Here is a 14,061-nt window from a genome sequence, read left to right as displayed (position 1 = left end):
CTGGCCTGGGAAGAGGGGTGCCGGGCACTGGGCTGACGCGGCCGCAGCCATGCGAAGAGCCCCGCCTGAGACATCCCTGCGACTTGTGCCTTCCGCTAGGGGGACAGCTGCCTGCGGGCCGGTGTCTTGGCGGAATTAATAGGTTAAGCGAACAAAACAGAAGAGAACCCTCCCAATCCCCACTGGTCAAAATGTCCTCAAAATTGAAGATTTTTTCAAAAAATCAAGTTCTTAGTTGTGTCAAATTTTCTAAGTCTCTAGAATCCTGATTAAGGGCACTGAATGCAAAGTGACGCCTGGGGGAAATAGGGAGCGCGCAGCCTCAGAAGGGACCCCGCCCGAGTGCTGAGTCTCCCCACGCGTCTCCACGAGCAGTTCGCCGTGGTCTCCGTTCTGCTCCAGCCGTCCGTCCTGGGAGCTGTGCGGGCCCCACGGGTGGACGGGGCTCCCTTCCTCCGTTCCAAGCCACCTGCGGGGCCCGGACACTCACGGGACCGGCACACGGGACAGCTGGGCGGGGAGGCCACGCGCACCTCAACTGTTAGCACACAGAAGGAGGAGGTCAGACAAACCGGGTGGTGTTTGTATGTACGCGACATATCTCCACTGAACTTTTAATCAAAATCCACGTATTTTTTTAAAAACTAAGTCCATCTCCCAATCCCCATTAGAAAAAATACCATTTATAGAGAGAATAAAAACGCAGGGGCTCACGGATGGCGTGTGTGTGGGAGCGCCTGCGTGGGGAGGGCGGTGACACCAGCTGGCACCCTTCCTGCTACCGGCGGAAATAGGCGGCAGCGCATTCAGCCAAACCACAGCCCGCTGCACGGCGCGGGGGCCTGACCCTGAGCCTGAGCCCTGCCTGGGTCCCTGCAGCGCGCCAGCCCCGCGCCCCCAGGGACTGCTACTGGGAGGCACAGCGCTTCTGGTCCAAGTCTCCTGCTCTGAGCACGTGGGGTCCGGGCCAGGGTGACAGTCACCGCTCTGCTCCTGTTCTGCGTTTTCAGAGTCCGTAAAGGTGGGGTGGGGTCTCCCGTCTCTGCCTACAGCATCCACAAGACACCCCCCACCACTACTCTCATGAAAAGAGCCCTGAACCGGCACAGGGCAGGAAGCACTTCCTCGGGCTCCTGTCCGATCCTGAGTGGAAGCAAGAAGGCAATTGGTGCAAATCTCTGAGCTCAGGTCCCGGTGCGCCTGGGACCCTTGCCCGCACTCCTGACCGTCTGCTGGCTCCTCCCGGGGCCACCCCGGGGCCGTGGGGTGTGGAGCAGCGTCCCTGGGCGCCCCGGATGCCAGCAGCACCCCCTCCCTGCCGTGACAATCAACGTCCAGACCCTGGTGGGCACGATGCCCGCGGCACGCTGCCTCACCAGCTTCCAGCCTGAATACTGACTTTCAAACACGTCTTTGATAAAGCTGGAAAGAATAATTTAAAAATATGCCTTCAGTGGCATTTTCTAAGAATGAGTCTATCTACTTAATTTATTCTATTTCCTTCCTGTGACGATGTCTGGAGAGCCATCCGTATCCAGGAGATTCAGAGAAAGGAAGACGGGAATGTTAGCCTGATTTTTGTGCAGTGGCCCCTGCGGATTCCTCCTAGTTCATAAAAGTTAAATACTATTGAAAACTCAAATGAACAGCCAGGATCACTGCCCGTGTTTTATCTCTGATCATTGAGAAGTGAACCAACACACGGTCTCCGTGATGTGATTCTAGGAGGGGCGCAGAAGCTTCTGGGGGGCTGAAGGATGCAGGGATCCGGGCTGCGCCTCCACGGACATACGCCGTCACTGCGCTGGGAGACGTGGGGGACTCGTGCGAGCGCAGGGCCGGGCCCCTCCTGCCAGCTCTTCTCCGGGGCTCTGAGAAGCCGCTGCGGGAAGCTGATCGTGGCCGCCAGTCTGGGGGACCCGCCAGCAGCACGGCTGTGACTCCAGCCTTCTCCTCCTACCTCCACTTTCTCACCTTCTCCACAGATAAATGCTCTACTGCAATTAAAATAACGTGGCCTAAGAGTGACTTGATATAATTATTTTATAAACCACGTTCCTAACTCTGAATAAATTATTTATTCAAAAATTTCACACAAAGTAATTTCTATTTTCCTAAACTTAAGGAAGCCCTACTCAGTAGAACTCAATTTCTAAACGTAAACGGAGATCGAAAGCAGTCACTGGGTAATTCCAAGGGGTAACGGTGCTGCAGAGGGACGCCGGGTGGTGACGCTGGACCCACGCGCTCCTTGCCCTCCCCAAAGTGCACCCCCGCCCCAACTCAGACGTGAGGCTCCGGAGACAGCGCCGGACGCCCAGCACCCCGCGTCCCCACACCCCTGCGTCCCCACCCCCGCCTCCAGTCCAGACGTGAGGCTCTGGAGATAGCGCCGGACGCCCAGCACCCCGCGTCCCCACACCCCTGCGTCCCCACCCCCGCCTCCAGTCCAGACGTGAGGCTCCGGAGACAGCGCCGGACGCCCAGCACCCCGCGTCCCCACACCCCTGCGTCCCCACCCCCGCCTCCAGTCCAGACGTGAGGCTCCGGAGACAGCGCCGGACGCCCAGCACCCCGTGTCCCCACACCCCTGCGTCCCCACCCCCGCCTCCAGTCCAGACGTGAGGCTCCGGAGACAGCGCCGGACGCCCAGCACCCCGCGTCCCCACACCCCTGCGTCCCCACCCCCGTCCCCAGCTCAGACTGAGGCTCCGGAGACAGCGCCGGACGCGGGCAGCCTCCGCCCCACCCCCGGGTCAGGGGGTGAGAGAGAACTGATCCTGCTCCGTGGGCTTCTCCACCCAGGCGCCCAGCCCCGCCTTGATGAACGCTTTGAACAGACACGCCTTGGCGGCCTGGTACTCCTTTGCTACCAGTTTGGATTCATGGTACATGTTGGGTTTGGTGATCTTGGAGCGCAGTGAGTTGGAGGGAACCTGTAAAAAGTTAAAACACAGGGACAAGTGTGAAGCAGTCGCAGGAGAAAATAAAACTCAGTAAGACATTCAAAATCTGGCGTTTCACCCTGTGCTGGCTTCTGGGGGGTGGCTCTCCCCTCGCCTTCCTGCGAGGGGCTGGGTCACAGGGCGAAGCGTGAGCCCGTGATGGTCTGTGTGCTCCCCACGCAGGCTCCAGGCTCTGAAGAGCTGCTTCTGAGCCCACAAGCAGTTGACTCCAATTTCAGCGTGAATATTTTCAGCTACTTAAAAACACAGCACCTCTGATGTTACGGACACTTCCTCACACGGAAGGACTCGGAGGCACAGCCTCCCGTGGCTGCCTGACTCATTTTTGTGCAGATTCCAGAATAAACCGAGACCGCCAGCCCGGGTGCTCGTCCTGCCCCAGGACCAGGGCCCCAAACTCTGCAGCTTCTGTGCAAACGGCCCCGCCAAGGGCGCCACCTGCTTCGTAACAAACACCTGCCACGACTGATACAGGAAAAGTAGGAAAATGCCAATTGACCAGAGGAGAAATTATCTGGGGAAAAGGACTCTGCCGCCACTGCAGAAAACAGGTCTAGAGCCTTCTGAGGGCTGCGCGAGCCCTGGCTCCCCCTCCTCTGGGTGGGATCCCGTGGAGACAATCCTAGCGGGAAGCCGGGGCGCGGGGAGGGGGGTGCCTGAGGCTGCTTTATGTGTGACGATCCGGGGCCACACTTCAAGGTGGAAACAGAAGGAACAGAAAGGTTGGGGAGTGGCTGTATGGACGGTGCGGGGCTTTAATGGGACGGGCTGCAGGGAGGTGGGGCCGGTACCTTGCCGTGCACACGCATCCAGCGACAGTACAAGGCGTGCTTACACAGGCGGGACGCACGGCCCAGCTCGTCCTTCCCTGTCGTGGCGTTGATGACCTCGATGGCCGCGTCACCCACCGTCCAGTTAACGCTGAAGTTGGGCGCCTTGCCCGGCTGCCTTGCTTCCGCATTGCTGATGCCTGGAACGGAGGGACACAGGCGAGGTGACGTGGAGCCCAGCACACTGCTCGGCGCAGCCAAGGACACGCCTGAGGGGTATGCATGGCCTAGGTGTGCTCACAGCTGTCCAGTGCCACCTCGTGCTGCCCAGAAACAGCCTTGACTGTGCCCAGGAGGTGGGCGGAGGCCCATAGAAACCCAGAGCCTGTGAGATGTCACGGCACCTCTGAGCTCACTCGGATCAACAGAGCTAGAGGTCTGGGCGTGCGAGCCACTTCTGGGGTTAATTCAGGTCCCGTAAGGTGGTGCCAGTGAGGGCTGCCCTCATGCCTCACCCAGGCCTGGCGCCCGTGCTCCGCACGCCCTACACACCCCGCACGCCATGGGCCAAGCAGGGGCAGGCTACCCCACCTCGCACGCACCACAGCCAAGATACAAGAAACCTGACTGCACACACGCAGACATGTTTTCTCACCACATTGGAACGGTCTTGGCTTAACTGAGTCTCACTTGGTGGGGCCGAGAGGGTGTTAAAGGACACTCAGACAACTGGGAGCCGAGTGCTCGCCTTCCATCGGGGCCGAGCGGGGTCATCCACACTTCGTGGGGGACACAGGCCGCCCTGACTCGGGGTGTGTCTTCAGAACACAGCCGCAATGGGAGCTGGCCCGTGCTTGGTACCCAGAGAGGAGCCCAACAGCCCCAGCACGGGCAGCCTGCCACTCCCCGATGGCCAGAGGCGCTGACCGAGCTCCATGGGGCTCCCATCCCCAGGCCCTTGCTTCACTTCTGCTCTGGGCGACTGTGACCCCCCCTTGAACAGAAAGCCAGGACTGATACGTGGGCCAACAGGCTGGATCAGAGTGCAAGATCTAATCGGAAGCTCCACCATGGAGAAGACTCCAGTTCTCTAGTCAAAGCCACCACGCATCTCAAAGTAGGGGGACATTCATATTTATATGTCACCCATGTCCGGGATATTTATTTAAAGGGACAAGAAGGTGTTTTGCTTTGTTAAGTCCATGCCCTTGTGAGTGGACAGGGTTCCCACCCCGCAGAGGGCACTCGAGGCCAGAGGCTGCACCCTGCGGCCGCACTCAGGACGGCGGGAGCCCCGGCCCTCTCCTTCAGGCTCCAGACTCATCATTCGTCTGCCTTCCCATTGTGTCCACCTGACACCCGTGGGCGTCACAGCAAGGCCAGCCACTCGCTGGTGCTGGCTCCACGGAGGCCAGCCTCGGTACCCAATGGCACCCAGCAAGACACCTTGTTCCAAGGAAGAATTCAGGATTCCGCCTTTTCTGTTAACCTGCCAATCGCTTTTTCATTCCAACACACGAGCAATGAATAGTTCTACTTCACGTGGACATTCTCACTGAGGCGTCACACATCACAAGGGCACAGCCTCCGGGGTTTTCGCAAAGTGAGCACACCCGTCACCAGCGTCCCAGCAGCTGGTCACCAACCAGAGCCTACCGGTTGGGGAGCCTTCCTACCTCCACAGCCACCCCTGCCCCGTGTGGGTGGTCACTGCACGGACCCCAGCACGCTGACCAGTGCTGCCCGCTTTGAGCCTTATGTCCGTGGGGCCATTTACACAAACGGATTCCCGTGCGCCCGCGCCTTCACTGGAGGTCGCGTGTGTGACAGTCACACACCCCGTGCGCGACCTGTGGCCTGCCCAGCCGTCCTGCTGCACGGGACCCCGCTGGGGGACGTGCCACTGGAGGCTTCCTTTGTTGCTTTTTCTAGTACTTGGCGACTCTGAAGAGTGTGTGTGAGAGCATTCCTGACCACATGTTTTGGTGACACACAGACATACTGCTGATGGACACACACCTGGCGTGCAAGGGCTGGGTATGTACGTGCAACGTTGCACAGAAGCACTGACACTATCATGTAAACCAGGTCAAGTTACTCACATATAAACGTTAGAGTGAACCATAAAACAGGGCCTTCGATGTCTGGTGATAGCAGGGAATAATTAACCCATCAGCTAATTCACCACATAGTTCAAGAAGCCACTTAGGGGCGCCTGGGTGGCTCAGTCGTTAAGCGTCTGCCTTCGGCTCAGGGCGTGATCCCGGCGTTCTGGGATCGAGCCCCACATCAGGCTCCTCTGCTGGAAGCCTGCTTGTTCCTCTCCCACTCCCCCTGCCTGTGTTCCCTCTCTCGCTGGCTCTCTCTGTCAAATAAATAAAATCTTAAAAAAAAAAAAAAAAAAAAGAAGCAACTTAAAACACAGGAAAATCAAACTAAAGTTACAGACCAATTCAAAAAATTGCCTTCCTAAAAAGAAATCCCACTGGCTGGGACTGTCCCCGAAGTTCAGCACGGTGACGAACTCACAGGCAGGAACGTTCTCATGAACCACATGGCTGCATGGGGTGCTGGCGCCGTGACCCAGCCCGTGCTGCTCACGTAGCCCCTGATACGTATGGCACGTGTTTCTTCTTCCATTTGTCCAGATTAAACACAATTTTAAAGGATCTGGATGGTATATCACGCACAGCTTTTGGTTAAATTTTGGTAAAACTGTCCTGTCAATAAGCAAAGAGCAACAGGAAGATCTAGAGAAGTCCACCAGAGAGGCCAGAGCTGACCAGGTTACAGGGAACCACGGCCCGAGGGCCATTGGGAGTGAGACACATGGCCCGCCTATGGCTCCATTTCCCAATACAAAACCAATCAGGAAGACAGGGCCGTCATATATTTTTTAAAGGTTTTACATCTTCATTAAATGCTGATTTTGCTGAGACAGACACTGAGATGTGTGTGGCCAATATTTCCGGGATAGGCAGGGCTCACCCCAACACCCTGGTCACACCCCCTCCATCAGGTGGCTGTGGGTCTCCGTACACAAGCCCCACAGCCAGCCACCCACCACAGCAGGTGGAGCGGCAGATGGGCGCGGACAGCACAGTTCTGGGTGTCACACAGCCCGCAGGCCCCCCCAGTCAGGGCTCGCGGGGGAGGAGCAGCCCTCTGCGGGCTCAGACATGCGGGCAGTTTCTCCTGCAGTCAAAGCCATCTTTCCTGTCAGATTTCCCTTACATCTATTCTGCTGCTCTGAGTTCACGCTTGCCAAGTAAAGCACCTTAAATTCTCTCCTCGGTCTCTGCTCTCTAGGGAACCCAGACCCAGACATGGAGATGTCATTCTAACTTCCAACCAAAACCAATCCTGAATAACCAGCTGGCTTGGATGACCAGGTGCACAATCAGGTCTAGACTGCAAAAGCATCTATTTTGGAGGGTGACACAGAAGGGACCAGTGTTTAAGAATGAGCATTCTGTCATTTAAAAATAAGTTCAGACTTTCGTTTCTGGGTGAGAGAGAGTAACAGCTGCTGGATTTACTTACTAAAATAGTAGTAAACCAGATACAATACATCAAACACTAGCCTTCAAGACCCTGGACATCAAGCAAGGAAGGGCAGTGGTTTCTGAGAGACAGGAAACATATGGGGCAAGCCCCATGAGTGCCCAGGTGGCTGTCCTGGGGGCGTCCAGGCAGCAGTGTGGAAAGGAGCCTGAGCTGAGCCTACAGACTCCCTGAACTGAGAGTGCAGGAAACTAAGGTAGCCAGAGTCCACAGGATGGTGCACAGAGGGTCCCCTGAGCATCAGCAGAGGGCTGCTCAAGATTGGGCAAGAACTGCCTGAAAGGGTCAGAGAACATGCCTGATGCTCACACAGAGACATGAAGAGTTTAGAGACACACTTGACGGCATCAACCACAGCACAGAACAATCTAGAACAGAAGAAAGATCAGTGAACTTAAAGACACAATAACAGAAACTATTCAAAATGAAATACACAGGAAAGACACTGGAAAAAAAGAAAACCCAGCAAATCAGTGAGCTGTCAGACAAATCTACCAGCCTGACACACATGTGACTTGGTTCCTGAAGGAGGGGATAGAGAAGGGGGTACAGAAAATATGAATAAAAATTCAACAAATTTTATGAGATCAATAAACACACAGATGTAAGAATATCAATGAAGCCCAAGCATGAGAAACATGCAGAAAACCACACCAAAGCACGTCAGACAAACTGTTCCACGACAGCATAAAGAGAAAATGTCGAGCACGGCCAGAGGAAAAGGCACCACATACGGAGGAACAAAGATGAGACGGCAGATTTCTTACTGCAAATAGTGCACACAGCACGACAGGGAGCAACATCTTCAAAGTGCTAAAACGAGAAGAAAAGAAAACACTGCCATTTCAGCAAAAATGTATTTGCCCAGAAATAAATATTTTAAAAAGGAATGCAAACTAAAGGCTTTTCCAGACATACTGAAGCTGAAAGAATTCATCACCAGAAGACTTGCACCACAAGAAATGTAAAAGGAGGTCCTTTAGGCAGAATGACACAATAACAGACAGAAATCAGGATCTACTTAAAGGAATGAAGAGCACCAGAAGTGGCAAATCTCTTTAAAAGCTAATTGCCTGTCAATGTAACACTATCAACTATACTGGAATTAAAATAAAAAGCTTAATTTTAAAAAAAGCTAATTGACTGTTGAAACAAAAGTAATAGTATAGTATGGGATTTTTACCATATGCAAATGTTAAATGTACCACAACAACATCACAAAGGCCAGGAGAGGAGAAATGGAAGATTCTTATACTATACATAAGTGGCATAACATTGCTTGAGGGCGGCCTGTGATAAGTTAAGCATGTATACTATAAAACCCTAAAACAACCACTAAACTAACAAAACAAAAAGTTATAGCTAAAAGTCAAGAAGGAATTAAAATGGAATCATAAGACATAATTAATGCAAAGAAAGAAAAAGAGAAAGGGGGAAACAAAGATAATATAGAACAAATAAAAAGTAAGTACCAAGATGACAGATTTAAACCTCACCATATCAATATCACAATAAATGTAAATACCCTAATGAAAAGGCAGAGATTGTCAGTTGGGGAGGGAAAAAAGCAGGTCCAAACATGCTGGCTACAAGAAACATACTTTAAATATAAAATAATGTAAAACAATTTAAAATAAAAGGATGGAAAAAGATACATGATGATAGCATTAATCAAAAGAAAGGAGGAAAGGATCTACTAATGCCAGACAAAACAGATTTCAGAACGAAGAACAGATAAAGAAGATCATTTTATAATGACGAAGGAGGCCAATTTATTAAAAGGAACCCACAATCGTAATTACAGAACTACAAAATACATGAAGTAAAAACTGAAAAAAACTGGAAGGAGAAATAGACAAAAGCACAATTATAGTCAAGAGATTTTCAATACTCTTCTCTCAATAACTGACAGACCAAGGAGAAGATCAGTAAGACACAGAAGACACGCGTAACACCGTCAACCAACTCACAGACCATTCTACCCAACAAGTAACAGATAAATTCTTTTCAAGTTTTCATGGAATGCTGACAAACACCACATCCTGGTCTGTAAGACAAACATAATTTAAAGGATTTGAGTTAGAAAATGAAACTAAATTAGAAATCAACAACAGAATGATCTGTGCAAAATTCCCTAATATTTTGAAACTAAACAGCAGACTTCTAAATAGCACACGGGACAAAGTATTTTGAAAGGAGTGAAAGTGATAACACAATATGTCAAAATTTGTGAAATGCTGTGAAAGCAATAAAGAAAGGTCTCAAAACAATGGCATCAGCCAGTGCCCTAAAAACTAAAAAAAGAAGAGCAACTAAAACAAAGTAAACAGACAAAAATAATAAGATCAGAGCAGAAATTGTTTAAAAAAAAAAAAAAAGCCAGAAAACTTAAAAAAAAAAAAAACCCAAAAAACCCATAAAACCAAAAGCTGGTTCTCTAGAGAAAAAATCCATAAAACTGATAGATGTCTAGGTAGACAGATGAGGAAAGAAAAGACACAGAACAGCAGTATCAGGAATGGAAGGTGTGGCATCACGGGAGACGCTCAGATGTTACAGGGATAATAAAGGAATGTCGGGAACACTTTCAAGCCAATAAATCTGACAACTTAGGTCAAACAGACAAATGTTCCTGAGAGACATGAATTACCAAAGTTCACTCAAGAGAAAACAGACAACACGAACAGCCTACCTCTGCTCTGTTACAGACCGTGACTACGTAGATACTCTCACGGAGAAAACCTCAGGCCCAGACAGCGCCACTGGTGAGCTCTACCAATGTTTAGGAAAAAATTGGTATCAAATCTAAACCACTTCTTCCAGAAAACTGAAGAGGAGGAAATGGTTCTCTGCTCACTTTATGAGGCCAGTATTACCTTGGTGCCAAAACCTGAAAAAGACACTCAAAGACAACCACAGGCCAGTATCACCACAGGCCAGCGTCCCATAGGTACAAACGTTCTAAGCAAGATTCCAGCACAGCAAACCCAACAACATGTAAAAAGAACAATACATAATGACTATACAAGGTTTATCCCAGAAACACAAGGTTGGTTTAATATTTAAAGAACTCAATCGATGTCACCATATTCCATATTAACAAACCAAAAAAGGAACCACCTGATCAGCTCTACTGAGAGTAGAAAAAACATGCCTGATAAAATGCAACATTCATTCCTGATTGAAGACCCCTTAGCAAACTAGAAATAGAAGGTCCCTTAAACTGAGAGAGGCATCTGTGAAACCCCACAGCGAGTCACACTTAATGGTGAAAGACTGACTGCTCTCCCCACGACTGCACCCAAGACAAGGAGTGTGTGCTCAGCCCCTGTGCTCCCCCTTCTACTGGGGGGGCCATCTGGGTGCCACGGGGGAAGGAAGGACTCAAAGGCCTCTGGACTGTAAGGAAGAACTAAACATAAACAACTTGACCATCTATAAAGAAAATTCAATGAAATTTCTAAAACAGCTATTGGAACTAATATCTCTCTATATCAGCAATGAACCACCGGAGGCTGAAACAGAAATATAACATTTAAAGCAGCATCAAAAATACAAAACACTTAAAGATAAACCTGACAAAAGATGTGTAAGGTGTGCACACTGTAAAGTGCAAAGCACTGCTGAGAAAAATGAGAGCCTAAAGTAGTGGACAGGCATTTGTGCTCTTCCCCTGGAAGATTCAAAGCCGTTAAGATGTCAGTTCTCCCAAAATTGGTCTACATATTCCATGCAACCTTAATCAAAATCCAAACAAGGTTTTATGTAGAAGTTGATAAGCTGATTATAAAGTTGCCATGGGTGGCTCAGTCAGTTAGCATCCGACTCTTGATTTCAGCTCAGGTCATGATCTCAGGGTATCGAGCCCCACGTTGGGCTCCACGCTCAGCGCCAAGCAGAGTCTCCTTGTCCCTCTCCCTTTGCTCCTCACCTCACTCTTGCTGTCTCTCTCAAATAAATAAAATCTTTAAAATTGCTGTGAAATGCAAAAAGAACCTATGTAGCCAAAACAACTTTGAGAAAGAAGTACAAAGTTGGAGAACCAATTCTACCTAATTTCAAAACTTGTAAGACTAGTAATCATGACAGTGTGATACTGGCATCAAGACAGATAAACAGTATGGAGCTTCCTCAAAAAGTTAAAAATAGAGCTACCCTATGACCCAGCAATTGCACGACTTAAGTATTTACCCAAAGGATACAAACACAGTGATCCGAAGGGGCACCTGCACCCCGATGTTCATAGCGGCAATGTCCACAACAGCCAAACTGTGGAAGGAGCCCAGGTGTCCATCTACTGATGGATGGATAAAGAAGTGATGTATATATATATATACACACACACACACACACACACACACACACAATGGAATATTACTCAGCTATCAAAAAAAGAAATATTACCATCTGCAAGGATGTGAACTAGAAGGTATTATGCTAAGCGAAATAAGTTAATCAGAGAAAGACAATTATCATATGATCTCACTCATATGTGGACTATAAGAAACAAAACAGAGGATCATAGGGGAAGGAAGGGGAAAATAAAATAAGATAAAATCAGGCAGGGAGACAAACCATAAAACAAACCTCTTAACTTTAGGAAACAGGGTTGCTGGAGGGGAGAGGGGTGGGGGGATGGGTAACTGGGTGACGGGCATTAAGGGGGGTATGCGATGTAATGAGCACTGGGTGTTATATGCAACTGATGAATCACTGACCTCTAACTCTGAAACTAATAATACATTACATGTTAATTAATTGAATTTAAATAAAATAAAATATTTTTAAAAAGACAGAAGGGCGCCTGGGTGGCTCAGCTGGTTAAGCGGCTGCCTTGGGCTCAGGTCATGATCCAGGGTCCTGGAATTGAGTCCCAGGTCAGGCTCCTTGCTCAGCAGGGAGCCTGCTTCTCCCTCTGCCTGCCACTCCCCCTGCTTCAAAAGAATTCAGCGGAGAAAGGATGAACTTTTCAATAGATGGTGCTGGGTATGTTACATGTTAAAAAAATGAACTCCAATTCATACCACACATCCTACACAAACATTAGCTCAAAATGGAATAATCCTCAATTTAAACACTGAAACTATAAATTTTCTAAGAATACAACATAGGAGAAAATCTTTGTGACACTGACTTAGGCAAACATTTTTTAGATATAGCATCAAAAGCATGACTTAAACAAAAGTTGATAAATATGATTTTATGGAAACTAGAATAATTTGGTCTCTGAAAGACACAGTTAAGAGAATGGAAAGAAAAACACTTTCAAATCATATGTCTGATAAAGATCTTACAACCAGAATACATAAATAGCTCAAACGCAGTAAGAAGTTAAACAACTTAGTAAGAAATGAGAGTTTTGAACAGTTTATTGAAGAAGATAAGCAAAACAGCACATGAAAAGATGCTCAACTTCCTTCGTCACTGGGGAAATACAAATTAAAACCACAAGGAGACACTCTCCACAGCTTCGGAAAGCCTGGAACGGCTCCTTCCTCAGTGCTGGTGAGGATGAGGAGGGACCCGAACCACATACCCCCTGGTGGGAGTATAAAAGGGCATAACCACTTCGGAAAGGTGTGACAGTGTTCCGAAAAACCACCACCTGCAGCTGCCTGAAGACCCACCCTTTACACTCCTAGGTGTCTGCCTAAGAGAAAAGGAAGGAGTGTCCATACAAAGGCTTGTACACGAATGTTCTTAGCAGCTTCCTTTGAAGCAGTAAAAGACTGGAAACAACCCAAATGTCATCAACAGTTGGACGGACACACAAGTTGTGGTTTATCCCACAACCCATTACTACTTAGCAATGAAAAGGATGACCTACCGATAAACTCAACAAACATGGATGAATCTCAAAAGAGTTATGCTGAATGAAATAAGCTAGACAAAAACTACATATCTTGGGGCGCCTGAGTGGCTCAGTCGTTAGGCGTCTGCCTTCGGCTCAGGGCGTGATCCCGGCGTTATGGGATCGAGCCCCACATCAGGCTCCTCCACTGGGAGCCTGCTTCTTCCTCTCCCACTCCCCCTGCCTGTGTTCCCTCTCTCGCTGGCTGTCTCTCACTGTCAAATAAATAAATAAAAAATCTTAAAAAAAAAAAACCCTACATATCTTATGATTTTGGTAAAATCCTAGAAAATGCAAACTAATCTATATTGGCAGAGTGCATATTAATGGTTGCCTGGGATGGGAGGGGGAAAGGCAGGGATTACCAAGGGCACCAGGATGCCGGGAGGGTGCTGGGTAGGCTTGTTACCCTCCCAGTGGCGAGGGCTGCATGCATGTAAACCACTCCAAAACTCATCAAACTGTATCTTTCAAACACACAGTTGATGCCAATTATACCTCAATGAAGCTTTGAAAAAATACTGCAAGGTAATTTAAAAAGAAAAAATATTATTCTCATTAAAAAGTAACATTTGCTCATTGTGGGAAATTCCAAAAATCCACACAAACCTCAGAGAAATTAAAGCTACGACACACAGAGGTGGCCACGTAATCATTTTAGTGGCACTAAGCAGATAGAAGCTCCCTATCTATGAAGCTTTACACAGTAAGCACACCTGTGTCCCACCTCGGACACCTGCTGGGTAGGTGGCCCTGGCTGATGTCTCTGAAAAACACAAAGACAAAAACCGTCCACCAGTGACTCCTGGACTCTCTCAAGAGTCCTCAATCCCACCCCCACCCCCCAAAGAATTCTTCCTTCCCAGATGAGAATCGCCACTTTAACCCCCATGCTTCACACAAATCAGCA

At 49.2% G+C, this 14,061-nt stretch overlaps 1 protein-coding gene across 2 annotated transcripts in view; it reads right to left on the bottom strand.

Annotated features, from left to right (window-relative positions):
* Positions 1-2,672: 2,672 nt before the first annotated feature.
* ADARB1 (adenosine deaminase RNA specific B1) overlaps positions 2,673-14,061 on the bottom strand; it is a 137,221-nt gene continuing 125,832 nt past the window's right edge. Inside the window, exons 10-11 of one of the 2 annotated variants that reach the window (XM_026491663.4) lie at positions 3,758-3,936; positions 2,673-2,936 (exon numbers count right to left, since the gene is read on the bottom strand). In XM_026491663.4, coding sequence (XP_026347448.1) covers positions 2,757-2,936; positions 3,758-3,936 — 359 coding nt within the window. In that variant the 3' untranslated portion in view covers positions 2,673-2,756. The remainder of the gene's footprint in view (positions 2,937-3,757; positions 3,937-14,061) is intronic. The other variant, XM_026491744.4, reaches the window with a different exon arrangement.

The sequence above is a fragment of the Ursus arctos genome, unplaced genomic scaffold, assembly GCF_023065955.2.
Source record: "Ursus arctos isolate Adak ecotype North America unplaced genomic scaffold, UrsArc2.0 scaffold_4, whole genome shotgun sequence".
Taxonomy (NCBI): Eukaryota; Metazoa; Chordata; class Mammalia; order Carnivora; family Ursidae; genus Ursus; species Ursus arctos.
This window is presented reverse-complemented; position numbering and strand designations above follow the sequence as displayed.